The following is a 25,894-nucleotide window of genomic DNA, read 5'->3' on the forward strand; positions in this document are numbered from 1 at the left end:
GCAGAGGTGCATATTTACGCATCATTCGTCAACATGCATTTCCAAGTGAAGAACTTGATCAAAAGCATACATAGAGAAAAAGGAATGACTTTCAATTTGATTTAGGTTTTTAGAACTCATAAATAGGGTTTTTATCAAGGTTTCATGTAATCGTAAACCTTAATAACTTTGATGCAGACATGACAGAAATGAACTGCAAATGACATAGGGAAGCATAATCAGTAAAGTTTCAAATATAAGAACCCTAAAGCACACCTAACATTTAAAAATATTATTTCATAGCTGCTGATTTTATCTTCAATTTGTAATCTAGCCTGAAATTTCTCCAAATAATGGTGTTTGGATTCATTCATTCAATCGTATTTATTGAGCGCTTATTGAGTGCACAGCACTGTACTAAGCACATGATGAATAAGCACCATATTATCCTAATCCTATGAATACAGTTGAACATGGATTAAAAGTGAGACAGATTTTTATAAGCATGCTGGATTTTATAAGAATAAAACAGCACAGTCTCACTTAAAACATCTAATGTGTATCCCTACAAATTATTTAATTGTGGTATTTGTTAAGCACTTACCATGGACCAAACACTGTATTATGGACAGGGATACATACAAGATCAATATGGGGCTCACGGTCTAAGTGGGAGAGGCAACGGGCATTTAATCCTCATTTTACGGATGAGGAAACTGGAGCACAGAGAAGTGAAGTGACTTGCCCACGGTCACAAAGCTGGTATTAGAATTCAGGTCCTCTTACTCCCATGTCCGTGCTCTTTCCACTAGACAATGCTGTTCTATATTTAAGAACTGTGCAAATTAATTTTAAAATGACCAAACCAGAAGAAAACGTGCCATCAAAACAAAGGAAAGAAAATGTTAAAAACTAAAAAAATTCTCAGATTAAAATTTTAATAGGGTGCATTCATTAAGTCACATGGTAATAATAACAACAACGATGGTACTTGTTAAGCGCTTACTATATTCCAAGCACTGTTCTAAGAACAGGAGTAAATAATGTTGCCCCAAGGGGGTTTAGAGTCTTAATCCCCATTTTGCAGATGAGGTAACTGAGGCACAGAGAAGTTAAGTGACTTGCCCAAAGTCACATAGCTGACAATGGGTGGAGCCAGGATTAGAATCCATGACCTCTGATTCTCAAGCCCGTGCTCTTTCCTCTCAGCCACGCCGCTTCAGGTAGCAGCAAGCATTCACCAAATAAGCAAAAATACATAAAAGCAAGCAAAATATTTCCTTAGTTTATTTTTGGTTTCTCCTACTAGTAATATAAATATCATTCCTCCTAATGAACCAATTTTCCCTTTCCTTCCTGATCTGTTAAATTGTTTTCATAAGTCTATTCTGTTAGGATATATTTGAGTCTATACATACTTTACATTTGTAACAATGTAGTGTATTTTATCTCAGCGTGGCTCAGTAGAAAGAGTGCGGGCTTGGGAGTCAGAGGTCATGGGTTCGAATCCCAGCTCTGCCACTTAGCTGTGTGACTGTGGGCAAGTCACTTCACTTCTCTGTGCCTGAGTTCCCTCATCTATAAAATGGGGATTAACTGTGAGCCCCACGTGGGACAACCTGATCGCCTTGTATCCCCCAGCACTTAGAACTGTGCTTTGCACATAGTAAGCGCTTAACAAATACCACCATTTATTTTTATTTTTTATCTCAAAGAAAACCCAACTGTTTCTTTCCAAACACCACTGATCATTAGGATAAACAGCAAAATGTTTTAAAAGAGGATAAGCAAGATCAAAATTTACATGCATTGGCCGAAGGTTTGGAAAACAACTATAAAAGTTGCCCATTTTTTAAGATGTCCCTAGAAAATATTCCTGTCTACATTTTAGCTAATATTCAACTTTTGAACCTAAACAAAAGCAACATGGCCTAATGGGAGGACCTGGATTCTAATCCTGACTCACCACCTGCCCACTGGCTGACTTTGGGCAAGTCATTTAATTTCTCTCTGCCTCAGTTTCCTCAATCAATCAATACCCATTGTTTTTCCTACTTAGGCTGGGAGTCCCATGAGGGATAGGAACTGTGTGCAACCCAATTATATTGCATCTATCCCGGTGATCTATTCAGTGCTTGGCATATAACAAGCACTTAGTAAAAATGACTATTCATATTTTATTATCATTATTACCCCTAGGAATTTTACTAGCGAGGGATAGAATTTTTTTTAAAAAAGCAAAAGTTCAATGATTTGGAGAAATATCAATTTTTCCTCACACGGACCATAATGCAATGATTTCCTATTGGTTTGAAGTTAAATCTATTCCCTAATCATCTGCAGGTTGAGACCCCCTATTGTCATTAGCATTAGAATATAAAACACCCGTACTTACTATGCGGATTCCATTTAAACAAACAAAAAGATAAATTTCAGATCGCTATATTTTACCTTATTTATTACAACCTGTCAGAGTGGATAAACATTTAAAAAAAGGCAAAGGAAAATATTACCTGAATCTTTGTTCCAGGACTTAAACCTTGGCAGTTTTTAATCTTGTGGCTTCAAAAGTCTCTATTCACCAGACAGACTAAATGCTAAAACATGCAGGGCTCTAAATCTCTCCTCACTGACATGTTGCCCTATATCACCCAAAGCAATTCTTCTAAGCACTTTCTACTATAATAGTTCTAAAGCCAGCAGTGATATAAGTTAGCGATCCCTATCAGCAATTTCAAATCATAGTTTATTCAGCCACCTCAACAAGCACATGCAAGAAAATGTCGCAATCACTCAAGCGGTTTCTGAACTAGAAATAACAGAATGGACTTCTGAAACAAAAGACAGAAATATCTGTGCATGAAGATTATTTAGCTATAAAGCAGGTGAACCAAGTGGGAAAAGTGTGTACTTTTCTTAAATCCAGCCTTTTAAACCTGGGTATAGTGTATGTGCATATTATTTTACGATGTTTTTTAATGCAGCAAAGGCATTCAGCTCCTGATTTACTTGCTAGATTGTGTGAAAAGAATTAGTATGCAAAATGTCAATAAAGGTCTTTGCAGTGAATGGATGATAGAAGAGACTTGTTGAACTAAAGCAAATTATATCTCAAAATTGAGAATTTAGTGATGAAACAAAACCAAATTATGATTCACTTTGTCAGATGAGTTGTGTGCTTACTATTAACAGTGGACACACTTTAAGCAGGGTGCACTTGTTTTTCCCACAGTGCTGATTTATCAATTAAACAATGATATTAAGTGCTTACTGTGTGCAAAGCACTGTATTAAGTTTGGGAAAACACAGCACAGTTGAGTTGGTAGACACATGTGCTTAACACCTTCAAGAATTAGAACATTTATTTTGAGATATTTCTTGGCTTTGTTAAAAATGTATTTTTGAAGCACTTTTCCATCACAAACTCAAATCTAAGACAAGTTTGTGTTTAGGAAGATCAGTATTCAACTATAATTCTGTAAAGTCAAACACTTTGGGATTAATCCAACCATATATTTGGGTAAGTTTTGATACTTGGATAAATATTTCAGTTTCCCAAGGACGTGCTATTTAAGCGATCACATCTAATTCTCAATAATATGACAATATGTATTGCTTAAATGATAGCATCCAATTAAGGAAACATTCATAAAAGATAACTATCCTATACAATAATTTGAAGTAAAACGATGTGACGGAATGGGAACTGGGATCAGTTCTTCACAAGGGCCATTCTAAAAATTCTTCGTATTGACTACTTACTATATTTACTTTTAAAAACTAGAAGTAACAAGAAACTGACAACATGCATACAAAAAAAAAGCCACAAGTAGGTAGTTAGTGTAGCTGGGACAAACTTACATGCTGCCTATCTTAGAAGGTAAGCCAGTTGGGGGAATGAGCTCTTTCTCCCTAGCAGAAGTACCACTTGTCTCTGCATTCACTCCAATCTCTTGCCCTTCTGTAACAGGCGGAAGAGGACCAGGTAACGAGGCATCTCCTGTGCTAGTATCTGAGACTAGTTCACTGCTATCTGCGTAGAGCAATTCCATTTGGGTGGTGGTCCTCCTTCGAGCCTAACACCAAAAACAAAAGAAAAATAAAGTCACACTTAGAAGATGATTAGCGGGATGTTGTAATTTACCCGTTACCCTCCACTCTAATTTTTGAAGTAAGTCTGAATGCTACTGGTGAGACTAATGCTGTCTTTAAGAGATACTGTGTTAACAAAAAGGCAGCTTCCCCTTTCTTATTTCTATTTCTTATTTCAATTGGAATGCAGTGTGTCGTGACTCTTGATAATAATGAACTCAGCTGCAACAAACTGGTGGCTACATTTTATTAATAATAATTTAATGGTATTTGTTAGAAAACAACGTATCCTTTTCATACTTTCCATGCACTAGGGAGAATGAGCAAACTACTAATTACTATAGTTTTCCATTTCTATTTAAATTCTGATTTGACCAAGGGTGGATTTATTTTGGTTTAAGCTCATTCCTTTAGACAGTGGATGGAGCAAACCTGAGTAGCTTTTTAAACAGTTCCTTGTAATTTCAAACTTTATTAGGAAACTAATTTGGGTTTAAGTTCCTTCTCCAAATTTAAGGCCAGAAACTTTGATTCCCAGGAATTCAATGAAACAACTTTACCCATAACCAAATGTGGTTGTTTAGAAAGTATATTCTTAGCAGAGACATTTTTCATATTGTTTGAACATTTCAAGGAGAATTAACAAGAGTCATGCCGAAGATGGCATATTGTTTCATTCATTCAACCGGATTTATCGAGTGCTTACTGTGAGCAAATCACTGTACTAAGAAGTTGGGAGAGTACAGTATAACAATAAACAGACACACATGCTACAGAATAAAAGAGTTGACTCTCAAACAAAAGCATTTTGTGTTTAAATTTAATTTCACATCCTGCTCAGGTAATCTCCCATATATCAAAGCTACTAACACTCACTGTCTTATACTCCAACAGTGTAGTGTAGGCTCCTAAAGAAAACATTTATTCCCAGACTCATTTTTTTCATTAAAACATTTATCATTTAAAAGGCAAAGGGTAAAAATCTAAGGATGTCAAGGAATTGAATCTTTCAACCCTCGGAGTATAAAAGAGCCAAAGTGCTCAATGAATTGTGAGACAATTACTAGGCTGATCTACAGATGTAAACAGGCATAACCAGGAGATAGCAGTAACACATTTACCCACATAATATCCCCTCATTGATTGTTGAGGAGCAAATAAGATTTTTTTTTCATTTAGTACTACATAATTGGAAGCAGAGGGGCGTGCAAGCGGGAGGTAGTGAGGGGTGGGGATTGTATGTCTGCCATGGGACCTTGGGCAAATCTCTTAACTTCTTTATGCCTCAGTTACCTCATCTGTAAAATGGGGATTAAGACTGTGAGCCCCATGTGGGGCAGGGATTGGGTCCAATCTGATTACCTTGTATCTACCCCAGAGCTTAGAACTTGACACACAGCAAACACTTAAATACCAAAATTATTATTACTACTAATGCCACAAAGTTTATGCCAGGGGATGGAGAGGTTCTTAATGGAAATGGGCTGTTGGGGAGGAAGAGGTGAAGAGGGGAGGGTGAATTCATTAAGTGTCTATTGTATCCAGCACTTGGGACAATGCAAGAGACCTAGGAGACAGTCTTAAGTACCCTTTTACCTTCCTCTCCCCCCTTTTCTTTTCTTTTTTCCTCTCCTCAATGCTAGACAAAATTATTATATAACCCACATAATAACTCTATCCTTTGTTGATGTTACAAAAATCATGTGAAAAAGTGAGGCATTGATGCTATTTTCATTATGATATTCATATTATTTCTTACCTTGCTTTTGGGCTTGATTTCACCACATAGCTTCATCAGATCTGAAGACAGCGTACTGTGTAAAAATAAATCACCAATGGAGTGAAACAAGAGCAACCTGTTGGAATACATTCCAGCTGCCAACCCTTGATGACACACCCTGAGGTTCATCTTCTGTAGTCTAGGTGGGATTGGGGTCAAAAATACACTTTCCTCCCCAGTTTTTTCCTCCCCAGTTTTTCATCAGAGAGCTCCCATGCCCTCTAGGCTTCTTCTCTCTTGCCTCCCCTCAGTCTTTGGTGTTGGAGTATTTTAATTTTACAAGCAAATTGAACACTATATCCGTTTGTTCTCAGCATTCTTCCCTCCCAACCACCATCTTCAAAGACTCACTATAGTAAAAAAAATCCCTCTCTGGATTCCAATGCACTTTCCAGCTACCACCCCATCTCCCTACTCATATTACTATACAGAATCCCCACTTCAACAATCAATTGGAGATTAGTTATCGGTTTCTCTGGTGGTCTAGTGGTTAGGACTGAGCATTCTCTGTGCCATGGCCGGCATTCGATTCGTGGCCGGGGAAGTTTAATTTGTATATTAATCTCTGGTTTTCCCCTTCTAGACTGTGAGCCCCATTGTTGGGCAGGGATTGTCTCTATTTGTTGCTGAATTGTACTTTCCAAGTGCTTAGTACAGTGGTCTGCACATAGTAAGCTCTCAAAAAATATGATTGAATGAATGAATGAATTGTATTTACTGAGCACTTACTGTGCACACAGCACTGTACTAAGTGCTTGGGAGAGTCCAATAAAACAGTTGGTGGGCACATTCCCTGGCCACAGAGAATTTACGTTTCCCCAACTCCCACTCCCTCCTGCTCTCTAAAATCTGGCTATAGTCTCTCACCATAATTATTTCTTTGATCAATTATTTATCATGATGGCTTTTTGTGAACTGGAAGCGGTGGGGTGAAATGACAGAGCGCCGGTCTAGAGCCGGAGGACCCTGGTTCGAGTCCAAGCTAGGCTGTTAGCCTGCTGTGTGACTGTGGGCGAATCACTTAACTTCTCTGTACCTCAGTTTCCCCCATCTGTAAAAATGGGGATAATAATACCTGCCTTGTCTCCCTATCCCACAGGGTTGTTGGGAGGGTTGAAATGAAATGCACTATAGCAAATCAAGATATTATTCAATTGCTTAGTATTGTGGTCTGCACAGAGTAAGCGCTCAACAAATATGATTTGATATAAAGACAGAGTTTGATGTAGGAAAAGCCTTTATTTTTTCTCTGCATTTATAGATGGCATTCACTTCATTATCAATTGAGGAAATATACTGCTTGAAGATGAAGGAAATAAGTCATGTAGTCAGTCAATTAATCAATCAGATTTATTGAGCCTTACTGTGGGCAGAGCAGCAGCATGGCCGAGTGGATAGAGCACAGGAGGCCTGGGAGTCAGGAGGTCATAGGTTCTAATCCCGCCTCAGCCACTTGTCTGCTGTGTGACCTTGGGCAAGTCACTTAACTTCTCTCTGCCTCAGTTACCTCAACTGTAAAATGGGGATTGAGACTAAGAGCTCTATGTGGGACAGGGACTGTGTCCAACCCGATTTGCTTGTATCCACCTCACCATTTGGTACAGTGACCGGTACATAGTAAGCGCTTAACGAATACCAAAACGAATACCGCTATTCTGAATAATTAGGGGAGTGCAAAATAAACACTCCCTGCCCACATGGAGGAGTCAGAAGGCCTGTGTTATAATTCTGGCTTGCCACTTGTCTGTTGTGTGACTTTGGGTAAGTCACTTCACTTCCCTGTGCCTCAATTATCTCATCTGTAAAATGGGAATTAAGACTGTCAGCCCCACATGGGACATGGTCGGTGTCCAATCTGATTACCTTGTATCTACTTAGAACAGTGCCTGGCACATAATAAGTGCTTAAAAAATTCCACATTTATTATTATCATCGATTATCAAGGATCTTAGAGTCTAGATAGGGAGATAGAGATTAAAATAAATTGGAGGTATGGGCATATGTTCTGTGGGGCAGAGGGTAGTGTGAGTAAAGGGTAGCAATCCAAGGGAAAAGGTGACGAAGAGTCTCACCATCAAAATAGTCCACTAATCATGTGAAAGTCCCAAAATCTACCATTCCACTCCAATACTGATTTTACAGAGGGGAAAAGTTTAGAGCAATTTTTACTCTTTGAAAATGTTCACCAATGGTCTGTCTTATCCATCTAGATTTTTCCATCCCCAAGCCGTGTGCATTAATAGATTTCAAAAGGCCCAAACTGTAAATATAGATGTAGTTTTTAAATAAACGTACCTCCCTTCTGGTCCAGGGCTACTCAAAGGTGCCTCCTCATCACTGCTATCCTCTACGTTTTCTAAAAAAAACATAAAATAAAAAATTCCAAAACATTTCAATTAGTCCCATATCAATGTGTTCCCTTTCTAATTTCATCCCATATCCTTACTATAAAGTGTATCAGGGTTTAAATGTGTTCACATCTGCCTTAGTTAAATAGAACTGTGAGAAAGTAGTGCACTGTAGTTCTTTGGAACCATACAATCTGTAATCAGAAAACTTAGAAATCATAGAATATGAGGTGAAGAGGCCAGTTGAAAAATGTGCAACTTAATAGTTCTAGAATGTAACAATATGTATGCATGAAAGTAGATATGATTCTCCTTCCTACTCCCCAAATTAATATGAACTCCAAAATGAACCTTTATTGAAAAAATATGAAAATTAAATGACTTCGGGATCTTCCAAGACTTTCAGGATTTCCACATCAGAAAGGCATAAAAGACATTTTAATTCTATTGGGTAAGTCTCTTTGACAATACACTCTAATTGTTACACTATAAATTCAAAAACTTGCTTGTCAAGGGAAGTGACATCTTCTCGTGATTAATCCAAATCTATGTGCATTATGTGTGGTGTATTTGTGAGGAAAAGTAAACACAGCAGCATGCATCTCATACAGGGCAGTGGAAGACACCAGTGTAACATTTTTGCATGCAGAAGACTTGAAACAGTTATGCCAACTGATCCACAGAAAATAGAACACTGCCATTTCAAAACACATGGAGTAGAAAAATAAAAACGCACACACATCAAACTAACAGGGAAACGGTAATGGAAAACAGCATCAAAAAGATAAGCAATTTGAAGAAATAGTTATAACTTCCTTGTACAGTTCAGTGCTAATTAAGGACTTCCTTGTACAGTTCAGTGCTAATTAAGTACTGTGATCGTTGATGCTCTATAGACATGTCAGTTGAAATACTTTAGAAACAACTAGAGGCAACACTGAAAACAACACAATGAAAGCTAGGAATTATTTTGGAAAAAGCCGGTTGGATTTTCAAACAGCTGTAAACAACTGGATAATCAACCACGGGTAGATACTCTGCTTTGTCATTTCTACAGCACTGCTCAACACATGAAGGTGAAGGTAGAGAAAAAACTCAAATAACTAATAATAATCGGTTCATTAACTGGGGAGGAAAAGGGAAGGAAAGAGTGACAGCAGTGACTTGAAGTAATTGGATTACCTGTAATTTACATTTACACTTGCGGGATTTTCCTTTCAAAACCCCTCCTAAGTACAAGTACACTATATTTGAATTATGTCACAAGATCAGTTGTAATTTTTGACTGATTAAATACAACATAGAAAACAGATCTATAAACATTCACTTCTACCTATTTAACATCATCACTAAAAAGCTTTCTATTCTCTCAAACTGCATGGGAGTAAAAGCAACATTTAGAACAGTGCCATGTGCAATACATGACAATAGCAAATAATTAATATTTGGGCATTTGTCAGAATCACTTCCTAATCTTTCTTTTTATATAATGAAGTAGTGCCTAGTAAAAATGTACTGGGCTGATGCACGGGAAGAGCATAGGAAGGCTTGCTTGCGTTCTAACCTCAGTTTTGCTACAGGCTGGCTGTGTGATCAAGGGCAAGTCACGAGAAATAGTGTGAGGTAGCGGAAAGGCCACAGGCCTGGGAGTCAGAGCACCTGGGTTCCAGTACCAGCTCTGCCGCTTTCCTGTGGTGAAACCTTGGAAATGTCATTTAGCTTTTCTATGCCTCAGTTTCTCATCTGTAAAATGGGAATTCATTACCGCTTTCTCCTCCTACTTAGTCTGGGTGCCCTGTGTGGGACAGGGATTATGTCTAATCCTATTATCGTGTTTCTACTCCAGTGTTTAGTAGACTACATGGTGCATAGTGAGTGCTTAAAAATTCCACAGTTAGTAGTAGTAGTATTAATAATTGTAGTGGTAGAAGTAATATTAATCTATTAATCTCATCTGTAAAATGGTAATTGTGTATCTGTTCTCTTTGTTCTCTTTTACCATGAGTCCCACACAAGGCAGACTCTGTACAATCTCATTTTCTGTTAAGTACCCAGCACATAGCACAATGTCTGACACATAGTTCAGGCATAAATCTCCTTTGTTCTGCCACTAATTAACTTTATTCACTCACTCCTTACATAATACAGCATATTTAATACTTTTCTCCAGATCTACATATTGGGACATGCAGAACAAATCTCATTTATCAGAGGTGCATAACTAACAGGTATTTTCTGGCTGAGGAAAACTGAGGCTCAGGGGTACAGTGATGAGGTAGTCTTTAATGCTAATCGATCAATGGTATTTATTGAGCACTTACTGTGTGGAGAGCGCTGTACTAAATGCTTGGGAAAATACAGTACAATAGAGTAGGTAGTTGTGATTCCTGACTACAAGGAGCCTACCAGTGTTAAAATGAATTAGAGATGGCTATGTACATTAGCGCTGTGGGGCTGGGGAAGCAGTCAATACAAAAGTTTTAAGGGGAAAGAATAGGTAGGGCTTTGAATTCACTAGAAGGTGAGTCAAAGAAAATATCTGCTTTAGCCACAACTGTGATCATTTCAGTGGTGCTTACTGAGTGTTTATTGTGTGCAGAGCACTGTACTAAGCACTTGGAAGAGTACAATACAAGAGAGTTGGTAGGTATGCTTCCTGCTCACCAGGAGTTTACAGTTCAGAGGACTCTAAGAAGCAAAACTAGAAATATTCTTTTAGGTAAATTTTCAGGATCAACTGAAAGCCATTGATAAAAGCCCATGCAGATACAGATTTCTGGTTATGGGACCTCCTGTTTGTCTCCTAATTGGACCTGAAGTTGGAGAAGCAGTATGGCCTAGTGGACAGACCACGGGCCTGGGAGTCCGAAGGACCTAGGTTCTAATCCTGGCTCCGCCACTTTTCTGACATGTGACCGAGGGCAATCTGTGACTCGGTTACCTCGTTGGTAAAATGGGAAATAAGACTGGGAGCCCCACGTGGGATGTGGACCATATCCAAGCTGATTAGCTTGTATAATAATGTTGGTATTTGTTAAGCGCTTACTATGTGCCAAGCACTGTTCTAAGCGCTGGGGTAGACACAGGGGAATCAGGTTGTCCCATGTGGGGCTCACAGTCTTCATCCCCATTTTTACAGATGAGGTAACTGAGGCACCGAGAAGTTAAGTGACTTGCCCAAAGTCACACAGCTGACAAATGGCCGAGCCGGGATTTGAACCCATGACCTCTGACTCCAAAGCCCGTTCTCTTTCCACTGAGCCTCGCTGCTTCTCTACCCCAGCACTTAGTACAGTGCCTGGCATATAGTATGTGCTTAACAAATACCAATTAAAAGTTTCTCTGATTGAGAATGGCTACCTAATATCACTGGCAACTTGAACTGCCTACCTAGAATAGCAGTGAGATGTGTGTGTTGTGTGTATGGGAGGAGGGGAAAACACTAGGGTAGAAAGCACATAATAATCATCTTTAATCAATGGAATCGATTGAGTGCAGAGCCTGTACTAACCACTGTCATTTAGGCAAGAGGAGAAACATTATAGAGAGGGGGAAAAGGCACTACTTAGTGCCTATATTCTCCACAAGAGTATAAACTCCTTGAGAGATGGGATCACTGTTTCTAAGTGCTTACTATTTATTGAATGGCTGAACAAAATATTTACCAGCAACCATAGGTGCCTGGTGGGAGTAATGTTTTTTTCGCCTCATTTAAATATAGATATGTCTAATTTGACAAACCTGAAACTAATTTAACTGGTATTAAAAAAAAACACACACACAAGATCAGCAACAATCCAGATTCAAGAATTCATGAAGAATGCAGTGTGAAAAGTAACTGTTTTCTGGATTTGGTTAAAATCGTCACACAAGTTAGCAATTGCATTTTAAGATGAATGTATCTATTTCTCATTGCATTCAAAGAACAAAAATGTGTTCTTATTCTATCAAACTGTATGTACTATAAGCTCCTCAAAAAATAGACAATTAACTAGAGTGTAGGTCTTTGAGTGTCTTTGCATATTCATATTTCTAGTAGTTAAAAGTTGAACTCTGAATTAGGAATGCTTCTAAGTAGATTTATTACAAGGAAAAAAGGCTTTAAAAGCTTATGGCAATGAGTATGTTTTTAAAACAATGCATGCAAATAGTTGGCACTGTTAAACATAAACCTAAGATGCATCATAGTTAGTTTACACGAATAATTAGTAATCCATGCAGCTGAATAATTCACAGAAACTAAACATACTTACCTAATGGTATGCTATCTAGGTCTGGGTAAATAACAGCAAAAAGGAAACAAAAAAGCAACACTCCAATCAAAACAGATCCGATTTCAAAAACTCCCACATAAACAAGAATATTTATTATTTAACCTAAAAGAAGAATAGATGCCGTAGCAAACTGTATAAATACCTTATTCAAGGAACATATAGAAATTTCAAACCTGATCAACATTTTTAGTAGTCAATACCAAATTAATAGCTCAGTTGGGTTTTCTATGTCTCGGATACAAAATGGTTTAATGAGGTTAAAATTGTTTAAAGGGAAACTACAAATTCCTGTTTACCACTTTTAGTTTCTTCTCCCAAAATGTCTACATGCAAATTAAATATTGAAAATTTTCAGAAATTCTTTACAGCATCTATTCAGAAAAGTAGGAGCAGTAATACTAATCTAGCACATCATGCACCAAGAAGAAATCTACCATGCATTTTAGTACCCTACAGAGTAAATGAAAATTACCTTGCAAAGCATGACCTAATAAAGCATCTAGTTCAGGGTTCAACTCTGCCTTCTCTTTCAGCATGTGGAAGAGCAGCTGGTTCTGAGTAGCACTGGTTATTTCTGTTTGTTTCAGACGACCTTCGAGGACTTTTATTTGAGCTTCCTTCTGGGCAGCCTGAAGACCCTGGAAGCCACCAAAAGGACAACAGAAACACTTGATTTCAGATGGATCCTGTGAGAAAATTTCCCTGCAGCATCATGATTTGGGTTCATGACTACGAACTGTCTTGTCCATTCCTTACACATGGTTGTCTTTTGTATTTGACAATCAAGGTGATGACGGCTATCAATTGCTGCAGGTGAAATGGAGAAAACACGTGAAGTCCCTTTCACATAACACACATGCAAAACTATATGTTGTCTTCACCACTGTGATCCAGTGCCTGGAACCATTTGAGATTCTGCCTCGGGCCCTCAGACCAGCTGATGTGAACAACGCACACCTTTACCATATATTGGTGGAAACTTCCTGTACAGATCAATACTCACCTCAGAAAATACTGACCCAGAAACCTGAATTAGGGCCCTGTTTGGGGCACTGGAAAAAAACTCAGTCTTCTTCACGGATAAGGGAATGGGTTATGACTTCCTGACTTTGTGCTAGCCTAGAGAGGAAGAAAAATGCAATATCTTTTTGGAAGAGGCTAAAGGGTCCAAAATTCAGATCGTGATGTTTTTTGATGTTTTCCCCCCCTAAGTCTTTGACAGAGTAAAATTAAAGACACTGTCAAGGCATATCCCAGTGCCATTATATTGTGACCCTGGGTAATCTATTGTTTATTTCTTGGCAAAAAGAACACATCAGGATTCAGAGTGATATTCTCCCATAACTTCTTAGTTAAGGACAAATGAATATAAAAGTGAAAGAAGAAACAGAACATGGCTTTAGAATTGGCTTGGCTGCTTATGTAGCTAAAGATGTGTATCCCATTAATTTGAAGTGAATTCTAAGGGTGAAGAAAAAAATATCTAATTCAAAAATAACCAGCTGGCAAGTTTTACAAAAGGCTGGAATAGATTGGAGGGTTCCCGATATAGATAGAACACATATCAGATTTGGTGCTTTCCAAAAGAAAAAAGAAAAAATCACATTCGCCCCCACTTTCCAATCAGCAGTACATATTGAATCACATGTGCCCCCTACCTTATTGATGCCCATTAATAAGAAATGGTCTAGGAGGTAACGAGCTTCTGTTAAAGTGCAAGCATTGATCACTGCGGTGACATCGAGCGTCTCACCTTCTTCCTGCAAAACATACAATAAGGTCATGATTCAGCTGTGCAAAATGGAAAGGTGAGAATTAAGAAGTTATTTCGAGCATATGTTCCTGTTTATTAATATTGTAACTAGAGTTAAGAGCAGCTAAATTATACTTTATCGAAGAAAGTCTTCCTTTAGTCTCCCTTTCAAGCTCCAAGAAGCAATATTTTCAAATAAATCAAATGAATATTTAATAAGTGTTATATGTTAAAGTAGTAACTGAATCATACTGGGGCATTTTCTTTAGGCAAAAACTTTCATTTCATTCATTCATTCAATAGTATTTATTGAGTGCTTACTATGTGCACAGCACTGTACTAAGCGCTTGGAATAATAATAATAATGTTGGCATTTGTTAAGCGCTTACTATGTGCCGAGCACTGTTCTAAGCGCTGGGGTAGACATAGGGGAATCAGGTTGTCCCACGTGGGGCTCACAGTCTTAATCCCCATTTTACAGATGAGGGAACTGAGGCACAGAGAAGTTAAGTGACTTGCCCACAGTCACACAGCCGACAAGTGGCAGAGCCGGGATTCGAACTCATGAGCCCTGACTCCAAAGCCCATGCTCTTTCCACTGAGCCACGCTGCTTCCCAATATACAATATACAATTCAGCAACAGATAGAGACAATCCCTGCCCAATGACGGGCTCACAGTCTAATCGGGGGAGACAGACGGACAAAAACAAGACAACATAATCACGCTAAATAGAATCAAGGGGATGTACACCTCATTAGCAAAATAAATATGGTAATTCAATTCACATTTCTATTAATATTATATACTGGGATTTAACTCAACAAAGAATATCAATTTTGCCACCTACAACCAAAGTGGGTTTATATTTTTACCCTATACGTAAGACTAAAGAACAGAATATGCATATCCTTCACTGCTAATAGATGTCACACTTAAATGTATCTTAGAACAGAAAATCATTACATGTGAAAGGTTTACAGAGAGTTTTATTGCAAATTATTAATCACTTCACGTTTAATACATAACTAACCTTTGCTTCTTCCATCTGCATGATATTGGCTTGACAATCTGAAATACTATCATTGATGTAATCGATGTTTGCAGTTAGTGATTCCATTTCCTCATTAATGCTATGTACATTTTTATCCCCATCTCCATTCTCTTTGATGGCTCGCTCCCTTCTTTTTGAAAGTTTCTCTCTTCTTTTTGTGAGTTCTTCACGTTGCTATTTCCCACCACCCCAAAAAAAATGGTAAACAAAATTACAAAAGGAAAATGGCAATACAAAGACAATAGCCGTTGATTTTTCGGAGGGATTCTGCAAAACAAGATTTCAATGACTTCCCAAGCTATGTTTTTGAAAGGAGGAAAGTGACCCCTTGAGACACTAAAATTGGATAAAAGGACTGGAATTATCCAAAATACATATTTATTCTTTTTTCTGGCAATAGTGTATTAAATCAGATAGATTTATCTGATTGTATAAGTCTCTTTTTAGAGCAAGAGCAATAGTAAAATCTCAGATAAGCCATACCTTTAGAAGCCTGTTCATATCAGTCTCCATATTGGAAATTGTCATTCTCTGCATAATGATATCTGTGACCCTACGTTCAAGTAGTTGCCACTTCATCCGGGCAGTTTTTGACGTGAACACTCGACTGGTCATTCCCTTTTTCAGGTATTTCTTCCTGTGGACATTTTTATGACAAACATTTTTATCTGAAATTATTTCAGAGTGGATCATCGCAACAAACGTTTCAAATTGAGTGTCTCATTTGAGAAAAACTCTAGCATGAAAATGCTCTCACACCACCTAGGAAACATTTTACCTGGTTCCATTGGCTGCAGTTGCTGGTAATGCTTGGACTCTTGCAACAGGAATTCTCATTTTCTGTTGGGATCCAGCCTTAGTCGAATCAGGGTCTCCGGCAGCTACAGTAGAACTCGGGTCTTGAGCAGGAGCCTCAGGGGCACTCAGTTTTCGACTAACCTTCCCAGCTACTCTATCAGACATGGGTCTTACTTGCCGCCGAAGAGCTGTTACCTGAAACAGTGTGGAAAATGCATCATTTGCCTCCTCTTTGAAGTCATTCCATTTCTCTCCCAAGACACAAAGCTTTCCCAGAAGTAACAGGAGGTTCTGTTACCACCATACCTCTTCGGTTTTACGTCGAAGAACCACTTCTTGATTTCTTTTCTGAGCTTCCAAAAGCCTGAGTTGATGCTGTAAATATCAAATAAATCAGGAGTGAAAATAAAGGAAAATCTAGTGTTTACTTTTTAAGCTTTCCCCTTAGACTGTAAGCTCATTGGGGGGTGGAGAACATGTTTACCAACTCTGCTGCACTCCATATGAAGCATGTAATACTCTGCAGATAATACGCACTAAATAAATACCATGGCTTTATTGATTGCCCATATACATCTTCTTTCTTTTTCACCACCCCACCCCAACTATGTATATCTTATTTATCCATTCAAGTGCCTGTAGGATAGAGGTCCATTAGACTGTACAATCTTTTACAGCCAAGTATGTGCATCTGTGTTTCTGTGGTTGGTACTTCCCTAAGTGTTTAGTACAGTGTTTTTGTTCTCAGTTGATGCTCGTAAATACCATCATTTGATTTTCTACATCTTTTAATGTGCATGTTCAATTAGAATACATGGGCTTTACAAAGAGAGGGAGATGGAGAGAGCAAAAATATGTATCTATACTCAATCACGTACATTCATTCATTCATTCATTCAATAGTATTTATTGAGCGCTTACTATGTGCAGAGCACTGTACTAAGCGCTTGGGATGAACAAGTCGGCAACAGATAGAGACAGTCCCTGCCGTTTGACGGGCTTACAGTCTAATTGGGGGAGACGGACAGACAAGAACAATGGCACTAAACAGCGTCAAGGGGAAGAACATCTCGTAAAAACAACGGCAACTAAATAGAATCAAGGCGATGTACAATTCATTAACAAAATAAATAGGGTAACGAAAATATATACAGTTGAGCGGACGAGTACAGTGCTGTGGGGATGGGAAGGGAGAGGTGGAGGAGCAGAGGGAAAAGGGGAAAATGAGGCTTTAGCTGCGGAGAGGTAAAGGGGGGATGGCAGAGGGAGTAGAGGGGGAAGAGGAGCTCAGTCTGGGAACGCCTCTTGGAGGAGGTGATTTTTAAGTAAGGTTTTGAAGAGGGAAAGAGAATCAGTTTGGCGGAGGTGAGGAGGGAGGGTGTTCCAGGACCGCGGGAGGACGTGACCTGGGGGTCGACGGCGGGATAGGCGAGACCGAGGGACGGCGAGGAGGTGGGCGGCAGAAGAGCGGAGCGTGCGGGGTGGGTGGTAGAAAGAGAGAAGGGAGGAGAGGTAGGAAGGGACAAGGTGATGGAGAGCCTTGAAGCCTAGAGTGAGGAGTTTTTGTTTGGAGCGGAGGTCGATAGGCAACCACTGGAGTTGTTTAAGAAGGGGAGTGACAGGCCCAGATCGTTTCTGCAGGAAGATGAGCCGGGCAGCGGAGTGAAGAATAGACCGGAGCGGGGCGAGAGAGGAGGAAGGGAGGTCAGAGAGAAGGCTGACACAGTAGTCTAGCCGGGATATAACGAGAGCCCGTAATAGTAAGGTAGCCGTTTGGGTGGAGAGGAAAGGGCGGATCTTGGCGATATTGTAGAGGTGAAACCGGCAGGTCTTGGTAACGGATAGGATGTGTGGGGTGAACGAGAGGGACGAGTCAAGGATGACACCGAGATTGCGGGCCTGCGGGACGGGAAGGATGGTCGTGCCATCCACGGTGATAGAGAAGTCTGGGAGCGGACCGGGTTTGGGAGGGAAGATGAGGAGCTCATATACATATACAGGTACATATACATGTACATTTACAGGTACATTTGAATTTACCTTGATATTTATTTATATATATACAAATACATATTTACCTCATCATGTACATATGTATATGTACATCATGTACATATACAGGTACATTTGAATTTACCTTGATATTTATTTATATATATACAAATACATATTTACCTCTATATGTGGAAACCTGTCCATCTGTTTCATTAAATTCCTGTTTAATTTTGGCTTTTTTGCAAAATACTTGGCAAAATTTACTTTTTTGTAAAACTTTTGTCTTTGCTCCACAATAGTCTGCAACCTCCTTATTACTGCTGTGCTTTCCGAAGAGTACATACAGAACCTTTTTTGGGTTGAAGATTATTTTATGGGGTGTAACAATTCTTAAAGTATTCTCAAGTAAAATAGTCTTACTATGCTTAATTACCTGGTTGCTCCTCAACTGAATTATTTTTTCCTTCATTGGGAATTGCTAACAAAGGAGTGGTAATCAAGGAGGGAAAATCATGAAGTAACACTTTTATTTAACATGTAAAGTAAGACTCCTGTGGGGTAAAATTTAGGTTTGGTGTTTTTTTAACCAAGAATAACCTCTTCTGGTCCCAGAAAGGCAAAGTGGAATGAAGCCTACATCAGTAGGCTTGCTAATAAGAACTAATACAATTATACAATTTGCTTCACTATGACTATTTATTTTCATTTTATCAGTGGAATTTGGAATGGTGTATGAAAATGCATATTTTTAAATGATAGCCACAGAAAATAATAAACATATGTGCTGTGAGGATGGGAGGGAGGATAATTATATTTCTTTATATTGATGCTTGTTTACTTGTTTCGATGTCTTTCTCCTCATACTCCCAGACTGTAAGCCCGTTGTCAGTAGGGATTGTCTCTATTGCTGAACTGTACTTTACAAGTGCTTAGTACAGTGTTCTGCACACAGTAAGCGCTCATTAAATATGACTGGTTGAACGAATGAATGAATGAATGAATGAATGAATGAATGAGGGAGGATGAAAGAAGGGAGCAAGTCGGGGCGACGCAGATGGAGAAGAGGAGAAGAAGGCTGAATCAGGGAAGGCTTCTTGGAGGAGTTATGTAATTATCTTCTTTACTGGAAGATGTTAAAGAATTTGCTTGTTCTTGCAAATATCCTTCATTATTGGTTGAGGCAGAATAACAGGTACCAATAGCCTTAGCCAGGATGGCATGCCTTGTGGGGTTTGTTTTATTAATTATTATTCTTAGTCAATTGATGGAAGACCTTCTTGAGCTATGTTCTGGAACCTCTGATATTGCAAGATGCTTCAAGATCATTCTAACTTCTGGCTGAGGCCTGGAGGAGTCCCTGAATATTTTTTCATATTGTTCTTCTTATATCTCCTGGACTTTTCAATAACAGTAATATTATAATCAATATATTATTATTAGCATTACATGCAAACACTGGGGTAAGCTACAAGATAATCACACTGGAACAGCTCCTATCCCACACCGGCTTCACAGTACAAGACAAAGAGAGAACAGGGGTTTGTTGTTTTTTTTAAAAATCACTATTTTACAGATAAGGAAACCAAGGCACAGAGAAGTTAAGTGGATTTTCCAAAGTCACATGGGGCTCCAGACTCCCAGACTCATGCTCTTTCGTCTAAGCCACGATGCCACTTTTGAGGTGGGAAGGTACTCCATCGTAAATTCACCACTACCTCTGTTGGCAGTTCCAGACAGCTTCTTCCTATTACGATTCCCAGTTTTCCAGGCACGTGGCACCTGTGGCTGAGGCAGCTTGAAACCCACATAGGGAACGTAGATCCCGATAAGCCACAGGGGAATCAGAGGAAGGCCCGTCTGGATGACGAGCTGAACTACAGCCACAACTTTAAAATCCGTTAAATAAAGATCAGTTTCACTGTCTAAAATCAGAATGCAATCAATGAATCGATCAAGGGTATTTACAGAGCATTGGGTGCAGCGCCCTGCATTAAGCACTTGGGAAAGGACAGTACAACAGAGTTGGCAGACACGGGCCCTACCCACAAGGACCTTACAATCTATAATCAACACAGAAAGTAGCCTGACCTAGTGGAAAGAGCCAGCCTAGGAGTCAGAGCACCTGGGTTCTAATCCCGGTTCTCCTACTCATCTGCTGTATGACCTTGGGAAAGTCACTTAACTTCTCTGTATCTCAGTTCCTACACCTGTGGAAAATGGGGATTCAAAAGATTGTGATCCCATGTGGGACAAGGACTGTCTGATCTACCCCTGTGCTTAGAACAGTGTTAGACACACAGTAAATGTTTAACAGATTCCACAAAAAGAAACAAAAACAAAACCAAAAAATTTATGGGGGCATTACCTTTCATTTAATGTAACACTACTATTAATCATAAAAGATAAAGATAATTTATGAAATAATAATTATCCCAGAACTGTTTACCCCGGTAATTGCACAGATGATTCCATTAACACAACGATAGCAATATCCTAGAGTTAACAATCCTCAAACTCACGTCTCGTTTCCGTTGGTCTTTTTTAAGCTGCGCAATCTCTCGGTTTCTTCTAGATTCTGTCATTCTGGCCTTTTCTTGTTCTTCTTTCATTTGTTTCATTAAGCGTACCTACAGAGGTAGGCAAGACAAGATCATTAATACTACATTTCCACATTAAGGAACATAAGAAGTACGATAGGTGGCCTATTATCTACCCTGCCTCACCGCTCTTCAAGCCCTCCCTCACCCCTACAGCACTCATGTACGTTATTTATTTATATTAATGTCTATCTCTCCCCCTAAATTGTGAACATATTCCCTGCCTCTGTTATACAGTACTCTCTCACGAGGTTAGTACAGTACTCTCCACACAGTAGGGGCTCAATAAATATGACTAATTGGCCAAGATTTTCTAAGTTTGGGACTACTGCCTCTAAGTAGCCTTCTCCACCACCGACTTGCCTTCCAGTCTCACCTCTGTCTACCTGTTTCAGGAAGATGCCATGGTACTCTAGACCTATTTTTTCTGCTCTCCACCCTACAATGCTCCTGGCAACAGCCATGTTGTGCCTGGACTAGCATGAGAGTTAATCTAGAAAAGGAGCAGTGAACGCATGGATTTTCCACCATTTCAATATCCAGCTAATGAAGTGTATTAGTGCAAAATAACTAAGTGTGCACTGCAACTGAACAAAACAAACTTGTTTATAATAACAACCATGACACTAAAGTACTGTTGTTATAACTGAGTTCTTCAAACCAAATTGATATGCTAGTTAAGGCACAATGTGCACTAGTTTAAACAACCTAGAGAGAAAGTTAAGTGCATTGATGTCCTTTTTATACTTTCACCAAGCTCATAAGGTTTAAAACATAGTTAAAACACAGTTTAAAACTAGTTAAAGTAGTGGGTTATCAAAGGAAACCTATTTTTATATGGAGCCTCGTAGTGTCTACAGTGTTAGAAAAGTCGAGAGAAAGAAAGGGTTTGAGATGGAAGATGAAGAATTCTGTTTTGGACATATTTCAGTGGGACATCCAGGTAGAGATGTCCTTAAGGCAGGAGGGAATGTCAGACTGTAGAGAAGGGAAAAGATCAGGGCTCGGAGGAAGATTTGGGAACCACCCATGAAGAGATGGTAGTTGAAACCAGGGGAAGGAATAAGGTTTCTAAGAGAGTGGGTGTACACGTGAAGAGTAGAAGGGGACCCAGAACTGAGCCTTGAGCCACATTCAAAGTCAAAGGATAGGAGGAAGAGACGAAATCAGACAAAAAGTGAGAAGAAGCAGCCAGACTGCAGAGGGTCAAGGAGAAAACTGGAACAGATGAACTGGAGTAAGTGGGTGCAAAAAATTTGCTCAAGTTTAGAGAGGAAATGGAAGGTGGGGAGATGGGGCAATAACTGGAGGGTACTGGAGGGTCAAGAGAGGGGTTTTTTTTAGGATAGGGTTCATATGGTCATGATTCACAGCAGTGGAGGAGACATTGGAAAGTGAGTGACTGAAGATTCCCATTAGGGAGGTAAGTACCTACATACTTTTTATGCTTATTATATGTTAGTGTGTTAAAATTATTCAGAAAATTTTAGGATAGAAAGTTGTATTCAATGATCTGAAGTTTCGATTAATCTGGATCATACATTTCCCAAGAATATCTGATCTCAAATCTGTTACTGTTTTGTGATTTTAATGTCCAACACAGGAAAATCATTCTTCCAACATGACATAAAAGGTTTCACCCTTGGTTGAAAAATTAACAAGGAACAGTCAATTTTTAACTTTACTGAATGACAGCCAATCTATCTGAAATGATAACATCAGGTCAAAGCATAGCATTTGCAATTAAAAATGGAGAACACTTTGCTATCTCAAAGACTAGCTCTAAATGCCAGCTTTCCCAAACTCCAAATTTAGTGTTTCTTTCAAAGAAAATCCAATACCTTTGTCTTTTTCATTTCTGTCACATCCTGCTGCAATTTCTTCAGCTGTTTTTCATATTGAGATTGATTTTTCAGCAAACGTGCATGCTCCTTCTGAGCAGTCTGGAGTCGCTGAAGTTCTTTATTCATGGTCTGCAGCTTCTTCTCATATTCAGATTTAACTTTTTTGGCTTTCTCTTCTGAACAAGATTCCACCGAGCCTAAATGACAAAAGGAAATTTTCGTCTATTAATTTTTACATAACTTTAGAATTCACGATGAGAGATCATTCAATGACCTCACAATCACTTCCGATAATCTGAGAACATTTTCTATTTTTCTTGCACTTAATTGTCAATTTGACCATGTGTCCCAAGGTGACCCTGGAGTGCCGGCCATCTCAAGATCAAATGCTATCTCGTGACTACCTCAGCCAGTAGGTGGAACTTGGAAATGAGGATGGGATACCGCCCCCACAACCAGAACTGCTAGATTGACAGCCCAAGCCAGGAATACAGAAGGTCCCTCGCCCCCGTGCCAATCAAATTAGGTACAGAGGAGGAGAGGAGGGCAGATATTGGATAAACTGAGCCCAGAAGCTGGAATGGCCTAAGAGCACAGGTGATAAATACCTGCAGCCTCTAACTTTCTGTGCAGAGGATAGAGACTTGCAGCAGGTCGCCTCTGTCCAGAGCGTGAGAAGCCCGCACTGTCTGCACCAAGTGAGGAGCCATGGGATGTGGGAGTGTCCCATCCTGCTCAACGTTTGTGGGGCTGAAAGCCAGGTGCTTCGCCATGGGTGTGTAATGCATAAATGGATCCCTCCCGAGTGGGGAGTACTCGTAGGTGGGAGCTAGGGGCTTCACCACGGCTGTGTAAATGCATAAGTGGATTCCTCCTGAGTGGGAAAGGCGCATGATGGGAGCTAGCCACCTCACCATGTGCGAGCAAACCATAAGTGAATTCCACCTGGGTGGGACCTGGGTGTTATGCCACGCGTGAGTAACATACAAGTAATTCCTCCTGTTAGGGAAGCTTTAATATCTGTAAATAATCATATTCTTCCCAAAAGGGTTCAATTCACTGCATCTAAATAATCAAATAATTCAATTCGCCTTGCGGAATACATTTTGTATAAACCTCAGGCTTTCTGTCCTCTGTCTCTCTCTCCCTCACTGGGCCGAGTTCCGAACGAACATGATCCTGGGCAATGGGAGACACCATGGCTGTTATGTTCCCTAAAGAAAACCCAAGACATGATTTTATGTTGCCTAAACTTAATGGATGAATTGAATATTCTCAATATTGAAAACGTCAATAATGGTCCAAACAGTAGAATTTAACTGACCACTTACTGTGTGCAGAGCATTCTACTAAGTGCTTGGGATAATACAATACAAATAGAGTTGGTAGATATCTTCCCTGCCCACAAAGAGCTTATAGTCTAGAGGGGGAGACAGAGATTAAAATAAATCGCAGATCTGTACATAAGTGCTATGGGGCTGAGGTTGGGTTGATTATCAAGTATTTAAGGGATACAGATCCAAGCAAATAGGCAAATAGCAAGTATTTAAGGGGTACAGATCCTTGGCACAGGCAAAGCAAAGGGGAGAGGGTGTAGGGGAAAATGAGGGATTAGTTGGGGAAGATCTCTTGGAGATATGATTTTAATACAGTTTTGAAGTTGGGGAGATGGGTGGTCTGTCATATCTGAATGAAGAGGTAGTCCCGGACCAGAGAGAGAAAGTGGGCAAAAGGCCGGCAGTGAGAAAGATGAGACTGAGATACAATGAGGAGGTTGGCATTAGAAGAGCCAAGTGTGCAGACTGGCTGTATTAGGAAATTCCACAAGAGTAAGGTAAGAGGGGACAAGATGATTGAGTTCTCTAAAGCCAATGGTAAAGAGTTTCTTTTCGATGTGGAGGTGGTGCTTTTGTTAAGCACTTACTATGTGCCAGGGACTGTACTAAGTGGTGGGATGAATATAAACCAATTGGGTTGGACGCAGTCCCCGTCTCATATGGGGCTCACAAACTTAATCCCCATTTTAAAGATGAGGTAACTGAGGCACACAGAAATTAAGTGGCTTTCCCAAGGTCACACAAAGGACAAGTGGCAGAGCCGAGATTTGAAGGCAGGTCCTTCTGACTCCTGGATCTGTTCCCTGTGCACTGCACCATGTTACTTCAGTGGTGGTGGGTAACTACTGGAGGTTCTTGAGGAGTAGGGAGACACGAACATAATTTTTTTTTATAATAGTCCCTATAACAACACTGTAGGAGTTTACAATCATGAAAAAACACTAAATCAACTCACGATCTAGCTAGCACACTTGTGCTAATGCACATTTCATATAGGTCTTACTTGAATTTTTCTTCCATTAAATAAATGAAGGCAAAACAAAATCACACATAAAGGTTATTACATTAAGCTCCAGCTCTTACCTAAATTCTGAAGCACTTGATCTCTTTCTAGCTGAGTATCCCGAATTTTATGCTGCAGCATCATTAGTTTCTCTTCGTACTGCTTCTTCAGGGTCTGCAGCCTTCTCTGACTATTTTCTAGTTCATCGATCAGCTTTTGCTTTATTGCAATTTCACAAGTAATGTTGGCTAAATCTGCCTGGTAATTGGCTATTTCAAAAGAAAAGAAAGAAAATCAATGGGGATATGTCAAAAAGGTGCTCCTGAACAGAAGGGAGGCAAGAGAACAGGAAAATGATTATTTCCAATTCACTTAGGGTGTAATATGAAAGTTACTTGGGCACATCGCACAGAGCTTGAAGGCACTGACTGCTCTCAAGGACCGAGACACCAGATACAAGCTGTGTTAAGGATGAAAAGGAACAACATATTGATTAAAATGAATAACAGGCAAAACAAAACATTGTCATCTGTGAAGCTCAGAAAACCCTGCGAGCTTATTTGGGACAGCAGACATATAATATCCTTCTAGGAGATAAAGACAAGAAGGCCCTGAAGAGCTTTCGTCAACATCGTAGCTACAGCTTTCAAAAATTGGAACAAGCTGCAAACCTTAAGCATTCTGTTCCCTTCGATTGTCATATATATGAGTCATCCATTGACAAGCAAGTGCAAAGGAGGAGGGGGTGGATAGAAAAACAATGAAGAAAATGAGGCCATGAGCATGTAGACTCAGGGCAGCCCTGAAAACCACGGACAACTACAGACAGCAGATATCGGGGGCCAGGAGCAGCAGACTGCCCCTTTAGAACATTAATAAATTCATTCATATTTACTGAGCAGTTATTGTGGGCAAAGCAGTGTACTAAGTGCTTGGGAGAGCACAATATAACAATAAACAGACACGTTCGCTGCCCACAGCAAGAACACAGATTCCGTGGGCTGAGTTCCAGCTGGCTCTGGTTTACTTCCAACACAGATG

General features: G+C 39.6%; 1 protein-coding gene across 9 annotated transcripts in view; it reads right to left on the bottom strand.

The window, feature by feature from the left end:
- KIF21A (kinesin family member 21A) overlaps nucleotides 1–25,894 on the bottom strand; it is a 152,362-nt gene that overhangs the window by 26,256 nt on the left and 100,212 nt on the right. For 6 of the 9 annotated variants that reach the window (XM_029055062.2, XM_029055071.2, XM_029055022.2 and 3 more), the window contains 13 exons: nucleotides 24,934–25,122; nucleotides 22,511–22,710; nucleotides 20,592–20,699; nucleotides 16,384–16,452; nucleotides 16,058–16,272; nucleotides 15,763–15,916; nucleotides 15,259–15,453; nucleotides 14,132–14,233; nucleotides 12,946–13,111; nucleotides 12,453–12,473; nucleotides 8,147–8,207; nucleotides 5,831–5,885; nucleotides 3,841–4,055 (listed from right to left, as the gene is read on the bottom strand). In XM_029055062.2, the coding sequence (XP_028910895.1) occupies nucleotides 3,841–4,055; nucleotides 5,831–5,885; nucleotides 8,147–8,207; nucleotides 12,453–12,473; nucleotides 12,946–13,111; nucleotides 14,132–14,233; nucleotides 15,259–15,453; nucleotides 15,763–15,916; nucleotides 16,058–16,272; nucleotides 16,384–16,452; nucleotides 20,592–20,699; nucleotides 22,511–22,710; nucleotides 24,934–25,122 (1,750 nt within the window). The remainder of the gene's footprint in view (nucleotides 1–3,840; nucleotides 4,056–5,830; nucleotides 5,886–8,146; nucleotides 8,208–12,452; nucleotides 12,474–12,945; nucleotides 13,112–14,131; nucleotides 14,234–15,258; nucleotides 15,454–15,762; nucleotides 15,917–16,057; nucleotides 16,273–16,383; nucleotides 16,453–20,591; nucleotides 20,700–22,510; nucleotides 22,711–24,933; nucleotides 25,123–25,894) is intronic. The other 3 variants (XM_029055050.2, XM_029055041.2, XM_029055013.2) reach the window with 1 other exon arrangement.

This window comes from Ornithorhynchus anatinus, chromosome 2 (assembly GCF_004115215.2).
Source record: "Ornithorhynchus anatinus isolate Pmale09 chromosome 2, mOrnAna1.pri.v4, whole genome shotgun sequence".
In the NCBI taxonomy this organism is placed as follows: Eukaryota; Metazoa; Chordata; class Mammalia; order Monotremata; family Ornithorhynchidae; genus Ornithorhynchus; species Ornithorhynchus anatinus.